Source organism: Leuresthes tenuis, unplaced genomic scaffold (genome assembly GCF_036924035.1).
Source record: "Leuresthes tenuis unplaced genomic scaffold, fLeuTen1.0.hap1 SCAF_5, whole genome shotgun sequence".
NCBI lineage: Eukaryota > Metazoa > Chordata > Actinopteri > Atheriniformes > Atherinopsidae > Leuresthes > Leuresthes tenuis.
This window is the reverse complement of record NW_027325359.1, coordinates 26,426,775-26,449,264: the sequence shown is the minus strand read 5'-3', so window position 1 is coordinate 26,449,264 and position 22,490 is coordinate 26,426,775. Positions and strand designations below refer to the sequence as shown.

The window sequence follows — 22,490 nt, the reverse complement described above, 5'->3', positions numbered from 1 at the left end:
ATCTACGTGTTCATTCGTTCGTCTTAAAGTATTGGTGAAATAAAGACAGATAATGCCTCATTTAGAGGCTGTATTGTCAATACCCTGTTCTCTCCCGTTATATGGATATACACGGATCTCGAGTGATCTAAATAGCGTCCGAAAGACGCCGACTTTCACCAAACTGTTATCGGTTAGTAGATAAACGTATTTTGTGCCAGAAGTAAGGTCCAGGGTTTTTTTTTTAAGCGAACTTTAACCGCGACCTAATGGACAAGATTTCATGTGCAGAAGAAGCACTCGACCTGGTGAGGGGGAGATGGGTTTCGGATGGTCCCTCCCGGTGTCCCTGAACGCCTCATGGTGAGTCCAAGGTATTTAACATTCTACCCTGGACAGCGGCAGGTTGTTGCGCAAGCGCAGCCCATTCAATCTGCATGAATACAAAGTGAGGAGAGGGCAGGAGAACTGAGAGGACTGGGATAGGGACGAACTCAGTGGACTGGACGGAGCGGACCTGACCGGACCTTATCTGGGCAGGACATGGATGGACAGAATGGCCGCAGCAGCGTCTGCTCCCGAACACACCGCACCGCGACGGTCGAAAAGAAGAAAATCCCCGACAGAGTGACTCTGAAGAAAGAAATTGGGCTGCTCAGCGCCTGCACCATCATCATAGGTGAGACAGGAAAACAAGGGAGCTGCTGCTTAGGATCAGCTCAGTCTTCATTCTCAATAAGTATTCCTGAAAGTTGGCCTGGTTTGTTTTTGTTTACCAGACACAGAGAAATGTTCAGTTTAATAGTTTGTGGCATTGGCCATAGAAAAAAATTTGTCCATATTTGTTATGAGTTAAGCTAAAACTTAGTTTTAATGCTTATGTGGCTGGAATATATTGTTGGCTGGGGAAGAATGAACTGTGGGGATTGTTAAACGCACCTAACAATAAATATGATCATTATCCAGGATGGATGAAGGGGGGAAACTGGCTGACTGGAGATTGGGCTACTGGTGTTATGTACAAACACCTTTAAATTTGTGTGCATCCAATGTTGATCAAAGTTTTAGTGAGTAAGCACATTGACATCATCAAACTTTTGTGTATTATCTCTTGAGATTTTCTGATTTCTATTGAAGGCAGGAACACAAAAGTACGTACTGTATGCAAGTGCAACAAGGGCCTACAGACCTTTGATAGGTGTCTAACTGCTGACCTCACGCTTGGTCAGCCAGGGTAAAGAGACACTATTCTTTTTATTTAAAAAAGAAAAAACACAGAAGGTTGTTCATAGATATTTTTTAGATAGATATCATATGTGTTTTTTAATTGGAACAGCATTCTCTAGGTGGTTGTCGTAATTATTACAAAGCAGAAAATTAAGTAACATAATAGGATGCTGGAAGGATGGCTTGAAAGAAAGTTGAACTTTAACACAGTTTTTACTGATTGTTTTTCACATTACAAAGCTGCCTGTACTATATCCTAGTTTCTTATTGACAGTATTTAGAGTAAAGAAAAAACATTGAAAAGAAGTTAAAGTGTGGAGAAGTTGCTGGGGGGAGAGTAGGGTCCCTATTAGGGAAATGCACAAGCTGCTTCACAGAATTGCTCATGTTTACTGAAGAGTGCTAGAAGAGGAGGCGCCTTGGGGTCATTGTTCATTCTTTCTCATTCTCCTTAAGATTTTTTTATTACAGATTAAAGTTGGATGAGTATAAGTATTTAATTTGAAGCTTCCTCTTTCTTGACCATTTCCTTCATGTGAGCGGACGTGCTGCTGCCACTCTCAATCTCTGCAATATTGCTAGTTTGTTTTTGCATCATTAAACAACCCAAACCACCCAATAATAGCATCTCACTTTTAATGACAATTCCCATTATTTCAGCTTTTGATGTCTTCTGATGATGTTGTGACTCTTGAACACTTGTGCAGATAGGTCAAATATTAGACCTACACCTGCTAATTTAACCACTTGTTTCCAAACCACAATATTGGCATACTGATCCCCAGTGTCAGCCTTGGCAGATAGAAAGGCAGTGCTTTTCATGTGAAGCTCCTCTCTTTCTGTGTTAAATTAATTTTCACTCAACATGAAGGAGCAACGACATTTTAACCTCTAAAAATCTGCTATGAACTGGCTGACATCCATCGTGTTTGTTAAAGAATAAAAGGTTACACGGATAATTTTCTCTTCAGTGTGTTACAGCTTTTTGTACATGCAAAAAGTCCAGACCAAGGGAGCTATTTTTCCCTTTCTGCTCCTGAAATAACACGACCGCCTCATCTGTAGTGCAGACTTTTCTTTCACCACTTAAAGCAAAGTTAAGGTGGACTTAGCCTGGAAATTGAAGTAAATGCAATTTACAGGTCCCTAAAGTCTCCCTCTCTGCTGTTTGTCAGCTCTGCTTTAAAAGCCCCTTCCTGCAGAGAAGGCTGTCATGCATGTGCAGTACAGTTACTGAGGCAACGGTTGAAGTGGCAGTGATTGACACTGGTTAGAGACTCCTCCTCACTCTTGCTTTTCAGTTAGCCACACTGGATTCTTGCAAGTTGCATTAGAAGCACATAAAAGATTGAGAGGAGGCAGATTTTTTTTCCCCACAAGCTGTTGTTCATAAAATATGTATTACTGTCAGGCCATTACGACAGTTTCAGCAAAAATAAATTACTGACTTATGTATTATGGACATCTACAAACAAATTTGCATGATGCCTAACAGCTACTTTGGCACCTCTTAATCAAAGAATGAATGACTGTTGTGTACTCATGTCTGACCAGTCAGGGCAGCATGAACCTTTCAGGAGAGGGGCTTACAAAAACAGCCTCAAAAACTCAGCATTTCAGGCAGAGAATGTCATGTTTCCGTCATGTTTGGAGTCTTATGTTTTGTATTTTTTGTCATGTTCTGTGTTTTTGCCTCGCTCTTCTGCTCTGCCACCAGCATCACTCACGTCACCTGTGTTTCTTCCCTCAGCTTCACTCACTAATCACTTTCCTTGGTATTCAGTCTCCCAGTTGGTTCATGTTCATTGCGACATGAGTGATTGAGGCAAAAACACAGAACATGACAAAAAATGCAAAACACAAGACTCCAAACATGACAGACATGACAGGATTAAAGGATGCTGCAGGAAGGAATTGGTGAGCCAAAAAGGAATTATAAGATACTTATAGTGTCCAAGTCGGGTACTAAACTCAGCCCTCTATTATCCATTGTCTCCAGGTGATATCCAGTTTTCAAATCGAGTTTTGTGAAAATATTTGCCTCAAACAATGGAGAAAAACTGAATTAAATTGAATTTAAAAAAAAGTATGATATTCCTAAAGGGGGCCTGCACGGTAGTATGGTGGTTAGCAGCGTCATCTCACAGTGAGACGGTTCCAGGTTCCACCCCCGGCTGGGGCCCTTCTGAATGGAGTTTGCATGTTCTCCCCGTGTATGCGTGGGCTCTCTCCGGGTACTCCATCTTCCTCCCACTGTCCAAAAACATGCATGTTAGGTTAATTGGTGACTCTAAAATTGTCCTTAGGAGTGAGTGTGTGTGATTGTGTGTCTCATTTGTCTCTGTGTGGCCCTGTGATGGACTGGTGACCTGTCCAGGGTGTACCCCGCCTCTAGCCCGATGATCGCTGGGATAGGCTCCAGCCCCCCTGCGACCGGACCGACGGATTAAGTGGGATTCCCCTGTGGAGTTTCAGCACTGCAGACGGTCTTCAGTGTCACAAACTGTGGTCTGTTTTTCGGGTAATCCAGGGGGTTGTGGAGGCACCCACCAGTAATTTTCTGGAGCTTCATACATAACAGTGCAGGCTGAACTGTATTAAAAGCACTGGAGAAACCAAAGAATTTCACTGTGCTGCCTGCTGTGTCCAGATAAAAGTGAGCTCGCTGAAACAGGTAGATGACGGCATCTTCAACACCAGTTCCATGATGATAAGCAAACTATAGTTGGATGAGTTGATATTTTTTAGATCATGAAACAAGGCTTTTTGTCTTCCACAGCACCAAAACTTTATTCTGACTCAGGCTAAAATTGAACTTGTTGGGCCCTGGAGCTGGCACCATCTGAACCTGCAGCATTATTACGATTCAGCCTCTCAGTCTCATTGTCTCACTCTTATAGTCTCTCAATTTTTTTTCTTTTTCTGTACACTCCTCAATTTTTTTGTCAGCTCTCCCTCCCTGAAAGATTCATTTTCTATGGTCAGCAGGTCACTGATGATTTAGGGTTTGTTAGCACCTCGCTGTCCTTGAAGGGATGATATTCTCCGCTCAGAAGTTAATGTAGTCTGTTACACACTCAGTCATAGCACATTGCTTCCTAAGACCACTTCTTCCAAGTATGCATGTCTGACTGTAGAAGAGAATCAAAGAGCTTTTTCCCACAGTGTTTATCTTTTGTCAGTTTGGATTGATAATTAGTTTGTCCTTATTTTTTAGGTCATCTCAGGAGGCCTGCTCATTTAAAGCTTTTTCAAAAAATTCCAACCAGGGCTGCATCATTTCAACTGTTATATGCAGCAAGAGTTTGAAAATCTGTGCCAAATTCAGCTACACAAAGATTCCCCTAACTAAGAGACAGAGGGCATCAGGCAGCATCTGTCCCCTTCACTGGATGATAAAGTCTTTGTAAGATGAGCAGATGCCAGAGTGGATCCCCCACACTGCCAGCACCAGTCACAAGAAGTTTACCTCAGCAAGCTCCTACTATACAGACAACACATCTCTTTTAACAGTGATGAGGAGGCTTTGGTTGTTGCCTCAGGGAAGATTGGTTATGAGCAGAGCGAGAAAATTACAGGCAGCATGGATGAAAGTTTATAGCAGTCACTAAAAAGAAGGGTGAAAACACTAAATATTTGCTGGAATAGGCTGGAAATATGATCTTATAGTCAAATGGAGCCGCATAAGTGTCAGCCTGTTACTGTAGCTCTGGACATTTTTTTTTTTCTTTTCACATTTTTTCTTACCGCAGATGTTGAATACTGGCTGTGAGTTTCCATCTGCGTTGTTAACCAAGAGAGTTCAATTGTGTTACCCTCCAACACTGCATGTGTTGTCATCAGCTTGTTTGTTGCTTGGCTCCAAACACAATTTCATAATTTCTCTCCAAGAGTTTCTCAAATAATTCCTATTCATTTATTTATCTATTTATTTTGGGCTGCATGGAGGTGTGGTGATTAGCACTTTGGCCTCACATCAAGAGAGGTCCTATTTCGAATCTCGACCTGGGCATTTCTGTGTTGAGTTTGCATGTTCTCTCTGGATACTCCGGCTTCTTCCCGCCATCCAAGAATATGCACGTTAGGTTAATCGGTTATTCTAAATTGTCCCCAGGAGTGAATGCGAGCATGCATAGTTTGTCCCGTTTGTCTCTGTGTGGTCCTGTGATGGACTGGTGACCTGTCCATATCCCCACCTCTTGCCCAATGGCAGCTGGGATGAACTGGATTTGGTCGATATAGAAAATAGATGGTTGGATGGATTTTTTTTATGCATTTATTTTTGTATGTATGTATTTATTTATATGTCTGTCTTTCTTTGATTTACTTTAGAACTAAGTGAGCTGTATTATAAGTATAAGTGAGTTAGAAAACATCTTTTTTTGGAAATTAGTTTGATAATTAGTCTGATAATTATACACAGTATAGCTACCTACTTTTAGAGGAATTGTTTTCTTGCCCAGATCATATCGTACTTTGGGGACAACATCCATAGAATGGAGATCGTGATCTTCATGTTTCCTTGTCAAAAGAGAAAACAAATAGGAAGGAATGATATCCAGAATGGTTTTGTTCATAAACACATACCAATAACTGAGGCGTCAGGCACATAAAGATGTCCAGTTAACTTTAGAATAGAGTACACAATGGTGAGTAAGAGACCTACAGTTGCCCCATTGTACCCACCATTCAGCATGCGAAGACGATAAGCAGAAGTATTAATATACAACACATCACCATAGCCAATAATAGACAAAAAGGTTGTTTCCGCTAATTTCTGTTTCACCCAAAAAGAAAAGCAAGACTTATTTCTATAATAAAATACAAATAAAAATGTGTTGTTGTTTTTTTTACTACATACTGAATATGCTCCTTAAAAGACAACTGGTCATCAATTAAAAAAAGATACCACCTCAATTTGTTGACCATTTGTTGTTAAAATTTTCTCAGACAATGTTGATCTTCTGTTTTTTGAAGTGGTAAAGAGCATGCATGGTAATCTCACCAGCATTCTTGATTGTTCTCTAACCTTCAAACTGACCAAGAAGAAACACTTCCGCTATCAGTTTAACCTTGACTATGACTGAATGAATGTAACACATCCTTGCTTAATGTTCACTATTTTAACTTAGTCCATTGAACATCTTAAACACATCATCTTAAACACATCTTAAAACCTTATGTATAACAGAGCAAATCATGAAATGCTATTACCTATTAATATGAGAATAACATGGAAAAAAAGGAATTTGGGGTCTGACACAGTGGATGTCTCACATTTATTTACTATACTCAATAAGCTTTTCTGAAAATATTTCCAGGTCAGTTGAACATCATCAAAGGAAGCAATTCTATCCCAGTTAAAAAGATACAAGTCTCAAATAGCTTCATATTGCTTTTTTCAACAAAACAAGGCCTACTTTTGGTAACCTTGTGTCTTGCACTAGTGCAATCACATAATGATCACTCACATGAATGGAGGGAAAACACCTGATGCAACAAATTTAAAAGGCATATTTGTTCAAATTAGGTCAAGAGTGTGAATTTTTGAGGGCATTTGGGATTAGGTATTTTAGGTGAGTTGTGTATGATTTTAGGATTCACACTCAAAGGACTCAGTGGGTCAGACACAGATGTGAGCCAGCAACCAACACTATTTTACTGTATTTCAGTTGTAACAGAAGAGTAGATTGTGAGTTACAAGGACCAGATGGAGGCCATTAAGTTGGGTCTTAAACTCCAATATCAGCATTTGTTGAGTCTATCCAGATTTTTACAGTGTCCAGTTTAGAGAGTAAACTCCTAACATTGATATGAATAGTCCCAAAACCAGACTTCTGCAGGTGTAGAAGATTGAGCAGGTGTGTCAGGGCCTGGATTAATCTCAACATTTCCGAAGAGCACTAACAATAATACAACTAAATATATGTGGACTTTACAATTGTATGCAGCCATTTTGTTTTGTTCACAGTCACAGAAATGCTAAACTGAGATGATGCTGAGGTTATTTTGTAGCTTTCCCTATGATGAAATGTTAAATTATTGTAGTTGTCAAACTGTGCATTGAAGAAACATACACTATACTGCCAAAAGTATTCGCTCATCTGCCTTTACACGTATATGAATTTAAGTGACATCCCATTCTTAATCCATAGGGTTTAACATGACGTCGGCCCACCTTTTGCAGCTGTAACACTTTAATCTCTTCTGGGCAAGCTTTCCACAACATTTAGGAGTGTGTTGATGGGAATTTTTGATCATTCTTCCAGAAGCACATTTGTGAAGTTTGACACTGATGTTGGACAGAAGGCCTCGCTCGCAGTCTCTGCTCTATTTCATCCCAAAGGTGATCTAACGGGTTGAAGTCAGGTCTCTGTGCAGGCCAGTCATGTTCTTCCACACCAAACTGGCTCATCCATGTCTTTATGGACCTTGCTCTGTGCACTGATGCACAGTCATGTTGGAACAGGAAGGGGCCATCCCCAAACTGTTTCCACAAAGTTGGGAGCATGAAATTGTCCAAAATCTCTTGATATACTGAAGCATTCAGAGTTCCTTTCACTGGAACTAAGGGGCCAAGCCCAGCTCCTGAAGAACAACCCCTCACCATAATCCCCCCTCCACCAAACTTTACACTTGGAACTATGCAGTCAGACAAATACCGTTCCCCTGGCAACCACCAAACCCAGACTCGCCCCCCACATGATTGCCAGATGCAGAAGCGTGATTGGTCACTCCAGAGAACACGTTTCCACTGCTCTAGAATCCAGTGGCGGTGTGCTTTACACCTCTGCATTCGATGCTTTGCATTGCACTTGGTGATGTATGGCTAATCTGAATACCATCTGAGAAAAGACTGACTGCTTGGCACATAGGACCAAACCAGCATAGAAAGTGATTTGTCAATACGTTGAAAAAAATCAAAATTTTGTTCTGGACCTAAGTCCCTACAAAAACAAGTTTTTTTATTTACCGTATTTTGCGCACTATAAGGCTCACTTGATTATAAAGCGCACCCTCAATTATGGGGTCCATTCCTGTACTTAACCCATACATAAGGCGCACCTGATTATAAGGCGTACATATTACCTGATGTTCTCTGATTGGTTTATTGCTGCCAGCACACGTAGTGTATATATTAAGTCCCTATGTCAGCGGGAAATGGTCCGACGGTCAAGGACAACATCGTCGTTTTTGCACTTAGAAACTTAAAAACTGCACATCGGTCTGCATTAGCGGGCTGCATTGGGATTGGGTCCCCAACTCAAATCTCACAGGAGCGGGCGGTATGAACTTTGCTGCGGGCGGGAGCGGGCGGCTAAAAAAAACACAGAATGTCAATAATAATGATGTTAATAAATCATGTGGAAAGGAAGCTCAAATAAGGTCTTTACAGCACAAAGACAAACAAGGCAAGTCTGACATTTGGAGAAGTTTCTCAATTGTCCATGAGTCTCTTTATTAATAGCCTATAAAATTACATGTTTTCTCCTGCGGGATGAGAGAAGACACAAAATCAAAGCATTTCTATTATTGTGCGGGCATAAATTTTCAAGTTTCAACATTGCGGGTGCGGATGGGAGTGGACACACATGTTGCGGGTGCGGGCGGTAATGGTCAGAAATTCAGTGGGAGCGGGATGAAGAAAACAGTCCCGATCTGGGCGGAAGGCTTTGCCTCTATCCTCCACGGTAGCCTTTCCATTTCTTCTAACTCTTTCTGATATAGCCCTATTTGTGTTTAACCCTTTAGAGGGCACTCATTAAAATATTTTGAAATTCAGAATTTCAGCCTTAGATTGTTATTCTAGGGCATAACAAGAGTTGATTAAACGTTGTTAATTTTTCATTTTCATGTAGAAATTAATTGGCTGCGTAAAGATTTATTCTTTCTGTATGACATTTAAAAAAAATATATAGGTATCTTATTTGGGTCTTTTATATGTTGTAACTTTGAATAGCCACACCTCTGACTTTGATAGGCAGATATCTGTTTTCCTTTACAGGTGTCTCCTAATTATGAATACATATACTGATTGGTGTTTCAATTTACTTGTGTATCATATTGTTAAATCTTATGTCTTGCTTTACAGTGATGACACCTTATTGCTGAAACATGTTTGTGTTGATTCTTGCCCCCATAAGTCTGTACATACAGTATTATCAGTAGATAAGACCCTGCACCAGTGTTACCTCTTTACTTACTCTAAAAACTTCTAAAAAGTTGTTTATGACATGGTCAAAGACCATTGCAAAGAGTCTGACGTGTTCGCCCAGCCTCCAAACTCTCCTGATACCAATCTGGTGGAATGTGATGGCATCAGTGGGAAGCAAGTCCAATTACAGAGAACCTACCCCACAACCCACAGAGCCCAAAGGACTTATTGCTCTTTGGGCAGCATTAGAAGGACCTGCTCAATATAAGATGGGTGGTCATAATGTTATGGCTGATTTGGGGTAAGCTGTATAACATAGTTTCTTATTTGGGAAAGCACAATTATGACAAGAGAGTAAAAATCCCCAAGAGTAAACTGTAAGCATATATCAGTATAACTTTTTTTTCATGTGTGTATTATCAATGGCGTAAAACTACCCATGCAAGTTTCTAATATTGTACTGTACCGTCATTTTTAAATCCTCAGGGAACATCATTGGCTCTGGGATCTTCATCTCTCCAAAGGGGGTCCTGGAGCACTCGGGCTCGGTGGGTTTGGCCTTGGTGGTTTGGGTTCTGGGTGGCTGCATCGCTGCACTGGGCTCCCTGTGCTATGCCGAACTGGGTGTCACCATTCCCAAATCTGGAGGCGACTACTCTTATGTAACAGAGATATTTGGTGGTCTGACAGGGTGAGTAAAGCCTCTTCTGTCTTATTTGTATAGTCAAATGGCATTGTGTTTATGAAAAGAGCCTGCTTGTGTCAGACTTCTCACTATTTATTCAAGCAGCCGATTTTTGCAGAGGAAGATATCATGTGGTAAATGGCAAACAAAATCCAAGTGGAACCTACTTAAGATATTTCTTTTTGGAAATTAATTGGTCGATTTTGCTTAGTAGCCATGATTGAAAACAGAATTTGAGATTGCCACATCAGCCATAATACATTTTAAGATATTGAAACAGTTCCTAATAGACCTGAAATATGACAATTTACCAAATTTTGAATAATTTCAGACACTGTAAATGATATTATGATGTTATGACTTTGTTTTCTGGTACATTTTTGCTGCTTTTATGATGCAAAACACTAGAAATCATGGACTCATTCTGTCTTCTATTTTACAGTATTTCATTCCATCACACCAAAAAACTTTTGTAACATCGAAGAGATCTAATTGATGAAAATGCTCAATTATGTAAGAATGTTAATTTTAAGACTGCTTTGGAGTATATGCTAGCATTCTGTTGTGCTTCAGATTACCATGTCAGTTAAAAGAATTTGTTTTGAACATTTACACACTAATTGTTAACCAAAGTACTGACCATACAAATAATATCAGAACAAGTGAATGGAATACTAAATTAACAACTAAGCTCACAATATGAGCATTGACAAAAAAAAGACTTGTAGATACCAACTTCTACTAAAATCAAAAGAGAATGAAAACAGGTATCCGTTTAGAAGCAACTTAAAGGTGTTTAAAATGGATATTAAAAGATAAAGTGTTCAGAGATTAGAGACAACCATTGCAAAGGTTGAATCACCTCTTGACTGAAAACATCAAAGGGTGTTCGAATGATGAACTCAATGTTCTAACCTGGCTATAAAAATGCAAGAGTTCTGACCGATAAGGTGGACAAACCCTCGTAGACCCTAAAAACAAACATTACAAATTCTGAATCAACCCTGAGGCTGGATTGTTCCCTCGGATGATGAATTCAATGTTCTAACCTGGCTATACAAATGCAAGAAATGCAACCTACCATACTTACATGCAGAAAGTCACTACCATACTTTGTTGTTTTTATAGAAATATCTATACATGCTAATGCTACCTTACTTTACTTACGCTAAAGCTACACTGAAAAAAAAAAAGGAAATTTAATGGAAATTTAGCTTAAAATAAACGCAAACCCACATGAAGGAATGTTATTCCATCTTTTTCATTTCTGCTTAATTTTTCTGCCACTACTTACTTGTGTAGAGTCACTGAAGGTCCCTCTCTCATCCAGGTTTCTCTTGTTGTGGAGCGCTGTTCTCATCATGTACCCCACCACACTGGCTGTCATTGCCCTAACCTTCTCCAGCTATGTTCTTCAGCCCGTCTTCCCAAATTGTGTCCCCCCATACATGGCAACTCGACTTCTGTCTGCCACTTGCCTCCGTAAGTGTCTTCACCAATTATGACTCCTTGATTAAGTTTTTTTTAATATTTTTGGTGTGGTGGTGAAACAGGGCTGCTGATGAAATCTATATTATGGGGGGAAATTATCAGATTTTGAAAGGCTACATAATCTCTTCTAATTCTCTGATGCTGATGCAGCTTAAAGGGTAGATGCTCAAGAGACAGACATGTTGCATGATGGTTGCTGTGCTCCTTGTTTTGGTCTGTCCCAGTCTTTCATCTGTGCTACTACTTTTCATTGAAGGATGTTGTCACATGTAGAATGTCTCTTGTGAAACTGAAGTATTCAAATATCCTTGTGTTGAAAAATACACTGCATCTTTGGAGGAGGGAGGAGAACAGTACTATGCTCTGTCAAAATAAACTAAAAAGTCAATCATAAATCACTCTAGATGAAGAAATTCTGAGAAAACGTATCAAGAAAAATGCAAAGTAAGTTTTGATTTTGCTTGGGGTTAAATAGATTTGATGGGTCTGATACAAATGTTTTTACTGTCAGACTTGGACTGAAATATTTTGCCTCATAATATGGCCATTACTGGGTTTGGATAACTTGGTGCCTGAATGTATTAAAGCTACAAAAGAGATTCCATTTTTTTTCTTTGAGACAGTATGCCCCTTGTATCTCATTATGCTTGAAAGGAAATAGTTTGTATAAAGCGGACTGTTTATAGCTGTTCTGAAAGGCCACACTTGAAAGCAGAGTGAAAAGTCTGCCTCCCCAGAGAGGGCCAAATTGCAGTGAATACGACTAATGTGGATTGTGGCACACACTTTTGGGCAGCTCCTTTTAGAAGGCATTCACGGTGGTAAACTTATGCACACAGGGCAAGAGAAGAAGTTGTGTGAAGAATGAGTCTGAGAGAACGGTAAAAAACAATTCTGCTTATGTACTCACCTCCACAGACCTGGCAATTTTCACTGTTAAGCTTTGGTGAGTTACGCTTTACTTAAAATATAAATATTTTTACCTTTTTAGTAAGCACAAATGCATAAATTACAGTTGTCACTAACAGTATTTTCCAACTGTTGCCATACATATTGACACTTTAGTGACGAAAGCTTTAGTGAAGAAAACCCAGCCATCATTTAACCCTCTGGGGTCAAGGGTATAATTGGCCATTTTTTACTACTTTTGACTTATATTTCATCTTAAAAATGGTTTACCTTATCTATTTGGTGTCTTTTTTTTCAGCACAACCTCATATGTGTGATTTTACAGTTATTTTTTCATTTTGACAAACATCAGACTTAAAATCATAGAAAAAACATCAAGTCCAAGTAGAAAAAATTTAACATTTATCACTGTGAAAACCACAGCAAGCCCTTTCCTTAGAATAGCTTGTTTTTACCGTTTCTTCCTGCACCAAATCATGCTTACTTATTTATCATAAGTCTGGTTTTACTTGGCTAACACAATTTAGAAACTATGATATAGTTTCAAGTCTGCACTTTCAACACAAGTTGAAACTGCTGTGTTTTGCTGCCATTTGGAGGTGAATATCAGTGCCTCCTAATAACAACGATGATTTTTTTACTTCAGTTGTTTGCTTTATTACTTTAGATATACATGATAAGTTTAAATGGTACAGGATACATGGCTACACTGAAAGTACTTAAGCATTGTTGTACATTTTTTCCCCTCCATAGAATCACCACCTTCATGTATAAGAGGGTTTTGAGTACTCCCAGGATCCTGAAAGCTGTTGGGGCTGCATTGTACATGAACATGCCATATGATAGCAGGGACTCTATGGTTGCCTGGTAGAAGGCCACCATCTTTGTCTTGATCTCATGCTACCTGTGCACTTTATTGTGCTCTCTTGATGATTGTGGTGATGTTTGGCAACCAGGTCAGCTCTTCAGATGTGATTACTCCAAAAAACTTGAAAGTCTGCTTTGAATTGAATGAAAGCCAAATCTTCAGTCTCTCTAGGACTGGATAGTGTAGTGGTATGATTGCCACTTTCCGTGTGGGAGACCTGAATTCAAATCCCCTGCATGAAAGGTGATACCTCCAGTAGGGGTCCTTAGGCAAGACCCCCTTACTCTACATGCCTACCTGTAAGCTTTGGATAAAAGCATCTGCCAAATGCATAGACATATATTCTCTGCATATATCCAATTTATGCAAAGAGGAGCCAGATCTGTGATGCATTTCCTCCTTAAGTCAAGTATAATCTCTGTATCTTGTCCCTATATGATGACTCATCTTCCCCTGCGATGGCCCTAATGACGGTTAGTGAATATCATCACTAAATTTAACAATGGTGTTGTAAGAAATTAAGTAAGTAAATTTTTATTTATATAGCACCCTTTCAAAATAAAAATCCCAAAGTGCTTCAGAACTACAAAAGTTAATCAAAAGCAAGTGTAAAAAGATGGGTTTTCAGCTGAGTCCATGGATGGACATGACCTCAGGAACCTGCTGGGGTTGTATGAGGGTTGTTGTACGGGTGGACTCATTAATGGAAGTAAAGAACTGGAATTAGCACACAGTCTTGGATTGCTTTGGTGATGGCATCTTTAATAGATCTATTAGCTTGTGTTCCACCGATTCCTGGCTATGAAAACTCCAGTAAAGAAAATACCCTCAGAGTCAGCTAGAGCTGGGGTTGAAATTGACTCATCAGTGGATAACCTGATAATTGACACAGGCACAGAATAGATGATGAATTGAATTAGCAGCATACTTGAAACTGCAAGACCAGCAAGAGAACAGAAGCTCCAGAGGTTTATATTTCGTTGGGCACAGGACTGAGAATACAACAGGGAAGGAAAGACTGTCTGAAGAAGGAACAACATGGGACAAGCATTGACCGCTACTTTTTAAGAAGCAGGTCGAGTTAGTCGTCTGAAGTTCAGCAGCAGGTCAAAAACCAAAGTCTGTAGGACATCAAAAACCCAGTCCCAGTGGAGAAAGAGATGGTCATGGGAGAGCAACCTGAAACTAGCCCAGTACAGCCAACAGAGGAGAAAAAAGATCCAGGGGTAAAAGCAACGGATGAAATGGCCAAAATCCTGCGAAAAGGCAGTGTGGGGGAAGGTCAATGTTGACCTCAGCAACCTCATCGGGACTTTCCACACCCTGAAGAAGCTGGATTGTATGGGTGAATTAATCTACACCTATGGCACAGAGCAATTTGGAACATATAGAAGGAGAAAGGCACCAACAATCCCTACTATGTCCAGAGGCAGAGAGAAATAGGTGGCCTGGTCCGTCAGAGAAGGCAGTTGAAGAAGCAATGGCGGAGGCCACAGAAGAGGAAAGAGATGGTATGCAATCATAGATCCAGTGCAGGCTAATGATGCTGAGAAGAGAATAATATCTTGTGAAGAAGTGCAGGAGGAAAGAAAGGACAAGAGCATGCTTCTACAAAGACCCCTTCAAATTTGAGAAAAGTCTCTTTGCAGGCAAGAAGAGTGGAAATCTCTTAGTATCAAAGGTAGACCTGAAGAAACATCTGAAAAGGTCCTGTGAAGATAGTTGATACCACAAAAAGATCACTATTCCAGCTGACATGACTCCAATCCATCCTCCAATACATTAGCGAGATATCAGCCCACCCAGATGTGCTGAAGTGCTGAAGATTGTGCACAGAGCAAGGGCTTTATCATTGCCAGGTCCCAAAATCTTTTTCAGCATAGTGGCTCAAAGGCTATCCAGTTACCTGCAAAGAAACCACCTCATCGGTACATAAGTTCAGCAGGTGGGCATCTCAGGCTTCCCTGGCTGTCTGGAACACACCAGCATCGTCTGGCACCAGATCTAGGTTGCCAAGAAGGAGGGAACAAATCTAAACGAGATTGGCAATGCCTGGATCTTGCCAATGCCTTTGACTCAGTCCCTCATAACTTCCTCTGGACAGCTTTTGACTTCTTCGGGGTACCAGCTGGTCTCACAGATCTTGTCAAAGGCTATTTTCAAGACGTGCAACTATGCATAACAACAGCAAGTTTCACCACAGAATGGCGGCACCTGTAAGTGTGAATCATGGCGGACTGCACCATCTACCCTCTAGCCTTCACCATGGCCATAAAGGTGATCATTAGACCGTTTCGATGGGTGATTGGAGGACAGCGCATAGTACCTGGTCTGAGGATGTCACCTATCAGGGCATTTATGGATGATCGTACAACACTCAGCACGACCAAGGCTTGTACTCAGAAAGATAACATTGAGATGACCTGGATGAAGTTCAAGCCAAGCAAGTCCAGAAGCATTTCCATTGTTAAAAGAAAGCTGATTGACCAATGCTTTTATATTGGCGAGGAGGTGATTCCTACAGTCTCTAAGAAGCCAGTTAAGAGTTAAGTGTTGGTAAAGCACATCCCTTAAGGACAGCGACCAGGTAGAACAGGTTGGGAAGGATGTTGTCCATGGCCTGGAAACCATTGATGAAACTACTCTCCCTGAAAGCTCTGGTGCTTACAATTTGGCCTCCTTCCATGTTTCATGTGGCCACTGACCCTGTATGAGGTTCCAGTAACAAAGGTAGAAAAGCCAGAGTGGCTGCTCAGCTCCTACATGAAAAAGTGTCTTGGTCTACCCAAGTGCCTCAGCAGCGGCATATTGGAACTACTCATGTCCAGTCTCACAGAGAAGTACATGTGTGCCTAGGTGAGATTGGAGTTGAAGCTAACAGAATCAAGTGATGCTGTTGTTGCCCAAGTTGCCCCAAATGTTGCCACTAGAATGAATGAGAACTAACAGGAGAGATCATATTTCTCCAGTTTTAACTTCTCTTCATTGGCTCCCTGTTAAATTCAGAATATGATTTAAGATTATTCTCCTCACATATAAATCTCTCAATGACCAAGCTCCATCATATCTTAAAGATCTCATTGTTAGATATTTTTCAAACAGAGCACTTTGCTCTCAAACTGCAGTGTTACTTGTGTTTTTGAAAGTAGAATGGGAGGCAAAGCCTTCAATTATCAGGCCCCTCTCTTGTGGAAGTAGCTGCCAGTATATGTCCGAGAAGCAGACATCCTCTGTAACTTTAAAATTAGCCTTAAATTTTTCCTTTGTGATAAAGCTTATAGTTTAGGATTGCCTTGGGGGATCCTGAAACATCCCATAGTTAAGCTGCTATAGGCCTACACTGCTGGGGGACCTCCTATGTAACACCTTTCCTCACTTTGCTCTCCTTTTTCCCCTTTTTATTTCCTCATATGTACATATGGCATTATTGTTGTCATTAACTTGTGTTTCTCTATCTCAACAGGTATCGTGTGAATGGTGTTACGTTGTTCGTTGTCAACTCTTTTCTGTCCTCTCAAACCCCAGCTAGTCGAGGCAGATGGCCACCCTTCCTGAGTCTGGTTCTGCCAGAGTTTTCTTCTTGTTAAAAGGGAGTTGTTTATCCAAACAGTCGCCTCATTCATGCTCAGAACAAAGGATTAGACCAAAGAGAAGTTTCGGTGCAATCTGTTGGTTTCCTTAGATGGGAAATTGTTTTTGAATTGGCTTTGTATGTATGAATTTAACAAATTTTGAATTTGTTTAATTGGTTTTGATTGGATTATGATTACAATGAATTAGACTCTAATTGCCTTGAATTGGACTGTATCTTTGAAGTACCTTGAGATGACATTTGTTGTGATTTGGCACTATATAATTGAATTGAATTTAAATGGACACCATCAGAAGCAACCAAATTTGCAAAGGCAGCACTTAGTCACAAGGACATTGTGGGCCAGGTCCAGCAAGGGAGGGGTGGTTGTGATCTTGAGGGCAGCACACCATCCTGGAACAAGGCCACATAACCTAAGAGATGCAGACTTATGGTGCAGGAGTTTCACCAACAGGAAGAAGCAGCAAGGCAGGTAAAGGCCATTGCATTGGCTAAGCAAGGGCAGTGGGTAAGTTGGGATGAAGTAGGGAAGACGAAGATCTCTTGGAATGATCTGTGGGAGATGGAGGCATTTAGAGGGAGCTTCACCAACACGCTGCCTCTGATGTCCTGTTGTCTTCCAAAAATCTGAGCTAGTGGTATGGAGAAGATCTGACATGCTCACTGCCCGTCACCAGCTACGTTGAAGCATAACTTGGTGGGGTGCCAGACCAGCCTTTTTTAAGGCTTATATACGTGTTGGCTGACCAGATGCTACAGCCTTTGGCAGATGTGCTGGAGAAGCAACGGAGCAAAGGTCAATGCCCTGTCTCCCCCTTTATCCCACTGGCTGGCAATAGCATTTGTCCAGGGAAGAGAGGATCGAGCTGAACGTGCCCCCTCAGGACTAGACACTGAGCAGTTGGCTGGTGCATGAGATTGGAAGCTGCTGGTGGGCCTGGGGCCAAAGCTCTGCTTTCCAGCTGAGATTGTGTCTACTAGCCTCAGACATGACCTCAGCTCGTCTACATTATTGAGCTCACTGTCCCCTGGGAGGATGCAGTAGAGGAGGCCTACTAGAGCAAAACACTGAGGTACGCTGAACTTACAGCCGATGCAGGTTAAACCAGTCGAAGTAGGCTGCAGAATATTTATAGCTACTTCAACATCAGAACTACTCCAGGAGTTGGGAGTGCAAGGTCTGTCAGGCCCGTAACTGATTGTGTGCTGTTACACTTGCCATACTTTCCATGTGTCATTATGTGCCAGATAGTTTTCAAGGTTATCAAAATTATAATCTTGAATACAAACAAAACAAAAAAGATTATTGTAGATTTCAGGAGCCAAACACAGTCTCCGTCATAGGTGAAGAGGTGGAATTGGTTAAGAAATATAGATGCCTCGGAGTTTACCTGGACAACATACTAGACTGTAAATGCAACACTGAGGCTGTCTTCTATAAGATTAAGATTAAGATCAGATTTATTGTCATGCATACAGTCATACACACAAAATGTATCCTCCGCTTTTAACCCATCCAGGTTGGCACCTGTTGACACGCACATGCACAGGGTCACACACTCATAGAGACAGCCATCTGTAAGGGAAGCAGCATCAACTCCAAGAAACTGAACAAATTGATAAAGATGGCTGGCTCTGTGCTTGGGACTGTTCTGGAGAGCCTGGAGCTAATTGTGCACTTACTATCCACCCTCCACAGAACAGTGCTAAAACGATGGAATGTGTTCAATAAGTGGCTTTTTCAGTTCCAACAACACAGAACAGTACAGGAGGTCATTCCTGCTGACAGCAATAACCATACACAATGACATCCTATATGACTACAACATTGGAATTTTCATTTGGGATAAATAAAGTTCTTTAAAATTTCAATTAATTTTAGAAAGCACTGTTTCTTTGTCTTCCTCCAGGTCACCTTAGTTGAATTGAATTCAATCCTATATTGTGCGATCAAAACAATCCAACTGTGATAGGGACTCATCTGTCCAAGTTGTAATGGTCATGTACTTGGCTTTGTTGTTCCCATGAGGGGGGTGTATGCCGGAAACAGGAGCAGTAACAGTCTGACTGTCCAAGGATAGAGAGTTACATTTCTGTAAGCATGTTTTATGTTTATATCCAATGTATGCCCACTTGATACTCAAGAGCAAAGCTATGTGTAGTTGTTACCTTAGGCTAAGTTTACTACAAAATTTGACTATAAAATGTCAGAGTGTATTGATCATGCTACAAAACACAAGTGTCTTCTCTACAGAGACTTTTGAAGTTGTGGTGTGTACCCACACTACACATTTGATCTGCAGCAGGGGCTTCCACAGTACAAGATTTTTCAATCCCCTCTACTCGTCCGACTGGTGGTCACATTATCACAGAAACACACGCAGGAAAAGAAAAAGGGAAATGATTCATGCCCATGCTTTATCTGTGTATTTTCAATATGAACATTTGACAGGAACTCTCTGGGTTGTCAACAAGAGAATGTTGGTGGCTGTTTGTTCCAGCTTACTGTTTATCTCCCCTCACTCCATCTCTTGGACTCTGATTTAGAGGGCTGCATTGGGATTGGGTCCCGCTGGGCCCCGTGGGACCCACCTTAAATCTCACGGGAGCGGGCGGTATGAACTTTGCGGGCGGCTAAATAAAAAACACTGCGGGATCGGGATGGAGCCTAGCACAGGATGTCAATAAATGATGTGGAAAGGAAGCTCAAAGAAGGTATTTACAGCACAAAGACAAAGCAAGGCGGAGAAGTTTCTCAATGGTCCATGAATCTCTTTATTAATAGCCTATAAAATTACATGTTTTCTCTTGCGGGACGGGAGAAGACACACAATCAATACATTTCTATTATTGTGCGGGCATAAATTCTCAAAGTTTTGCAGGTGCGGGCAGGAGTTGACATACACATTGCGGGAGCGGGCGGGAGTGTAACACAAGTTGCGGGTGTAGGCGGTGATGGTCAGAAATTCAGCGGGAGCGGGCGGGATTGGGATGAAGAAAACAGTCCCGTGCAGGGATCTACTCTGATTAGTTGCTGTTCCACACCTGTTAGTCCCAACACCTCCCCTGTTGACTGCCTCAGAATATCACTCGTTTATTCAGTTTGGGACTGGAAGGCATACGTAAGCCTCACACTTATTTATGGCTGCTGTTCAAACCACTGACTTGCCTCACATCTGGCAGTTTTGTCTGCAACCTCAAGCAACAATCTAGAACATGAAATCAGACCAAAAACATTCTAGTGTTAATAAGGCTTTAATCTAGTTCGCACACCTGATCTGCATTCTTGCTTTTGCCTGTGCTCTGTATGGCGCTTGTGTTGCCTACAGGTCCATTTTACAATCAGTGGCAATCCTGGTTGTCTCGCCACCCTTCCTGAGTCTGGTTCTGCCAGAGGTTTCTTCCTGTTAAAAGGGAGTCGTTCCTTTCCACAGTCGCCACAGGCACGCTCAGGACGGGAGATTGGACTGAAGACACGCTTCGGTGCAATCTGTTGGTTTCCTTAGCTAGGATATTAATTTTTTTAATTGGCTCTATATGAATTAATTGGATAATGATTACAATGAATTGAATTCCAATTGGCTTGAATTGGACTATATTACTTAAGTGCCTTCAGATGACAATTGTTGTAATCTGGCGCTATATAAATACAATTGAATTGAAAAATTGAATTGAATTGAACTTGTGACAATTCAAACGTTTGTGTGGGTTGTGTTTAGGGTGCCAGGTTAAACAAAGGAGGGTGCTTCATTTGATTGTAAGATCCTTGTGTGCTTTTTAGAATGATCCTGGTTGCTTCTTTGTTGTCTTTGCAGAGTTAGCATGGACTGTATGCTGTACAGACTGTACGATGTATGCTTGCTGTGGAGCCATGTTTTTGATATTGAGTTTGTACTCATTTTTAGACACTGAAAAATATGCTTTAAATTACAGAAAAAAATCATTTTTCATTAATATTTCCCCTAATATGTCAAATCAGGATAGTTCTTTCATCTGTTAACGTTTCAACTGTGGACTTACCACAACGTATGCATTTTTTCAATTCTCGTCTTGACTGGTGTAATTCGCTATAATTGGGTATTATTTAGAGCTCCATCCATCGTCTCCACTTGATTCAAAATACTGTACCTAGACTCATTCCCTGGACAAAGGGAAGAGGAAATCAAGCATCACTCCAATGTTTGCTTCCCAGCGTTGGCTCCCTGTTAGGTTTTCATATTGATTTTAAAATCTTACTTCTCACATTCAAAGTCTTAAATGGCCTTGCCCAAAAATACAAATCAGATTTATTAACCAGATATGTTCCTACCCAACCATTGAAATCTGCAGATACTGTCCTGCTAAGTATTCCTAGATCGTATTTTGTGACAAAAGGTGATCAGGTCTTTTCCGTCTGAGCCTTGATCCTATGGAATATTTTGCTCATTGAAATTAAGCCACACAAGCCCCTCAAATCCCTCCTTAAAACTTTCCAATACGAGGAAGCCTTTGACAATGTCTAATACATTTATCACACATTTAATAAAGGTTATTTTTAACATTCATCCAGCTCTTAACTTAATTAAAAACTTTGATAATAAAGTTTTATTGCATATCATATCCTATTATTATCTTTTAGCCTTTGTGTAACATTGAGTAGATTGCACTAGATGAAGTATCTGAATAACTTTTTGTGAACTATTTGTTGAACATCTGGAGTTCAAATGATCCAGACCCACATTACAGGTGGTTGGATCCTCATTGTCTTTTCCTGACAGTTTTTTCTGACCATCTCTCCTTAACCCTATTACGCTTTCTGAAGAGGTTAAAAAAAAAAGAAGAAAAGGTGATATAAGGTTATTTATTTGACTATTCAGCCATACCATTTTCCTTTCTTTGAGATATTTACTGTCAAATTTTCAAATAATCACTACTGTTATTAGTAGTATTAATGTTACAATTGATAATAATAATAACAGCAACAACAACAATACTACTACTACTACTAATGATTATAATAATAGTACTATATGTATAGCACTTTTCTTAATATTACAAAATGCTTTACAAGGATGGATAAGACAAAAAAAAATAAGTAATTGTTAGCACAGGCTCCACACGCTCACCCTCTAGTTGACTGGACTGAATAAAGCTCCTTGCTTTCATAAAGAATGCTCAGCTGTATCCTGTGCTAACGAAGCTCCTAAAAGAAGCATTGAAAGTCCTTTCCTTAACAGTTCGAGAATTCAAACAAACCCGATCATGGCTGCCACTTTGAAATGTATAGATACTCTCCTTCCTGTTTTGTTAAAAAAGAAAATAAATAAAAATAAATACAATAAAATTACATTATATATATATTTTCTTTTAAATGGCAGTTTTTTAAAACATACCCAAAAATATTATGTTAACCTGAAAAGCACATTGCACTCTGCCATACAGACTTGTAGAAGATATGTGATTCTGTCTATTCTGTCATTTCTTGTCGACAGCCTCAATCTTGTATTTACAGTCCAGTCTGCTAAAGCCACAGGTAACTGTAAAACCACCTCCACCTTCTGACCCTGGATGGAGGCAGTGTTTGGCCTACTCATGGTCCTAAAAT

General features: G+C 40.5%; 1 protein-coding gene across 1 annotated transcript in view; it reads left to right on the top strand.

The window, feature by feature from the left end:
• Window positions 1–460: 460 nt before the first annotated feature.
• The window catches only part of slc7a10b (solute carrier family 7 member 10b), a 39,380-nt gene continuing 17,350 nt past the window's right edge, over window positions 461–22,490 (top strand). Inside the window, exons 1-3 of the mRNA XM_072386506.1 lie at window positions 461–658; window positions 9,848–10,052; window positions 11,377–11,528. Of these exons, the coding sequence (XP_072242607.1) occupies window positions 523–658; window positions 9,848–10,052; window positions 11,377–11,528 (493 nt within the window). The 5' untranslated portion in view covers window positions 461–522. The remainder of the gene's footprint in view (window positions 659–9,847; window positions 10,053–11,376; window positions 11,529–22,490) is intronic.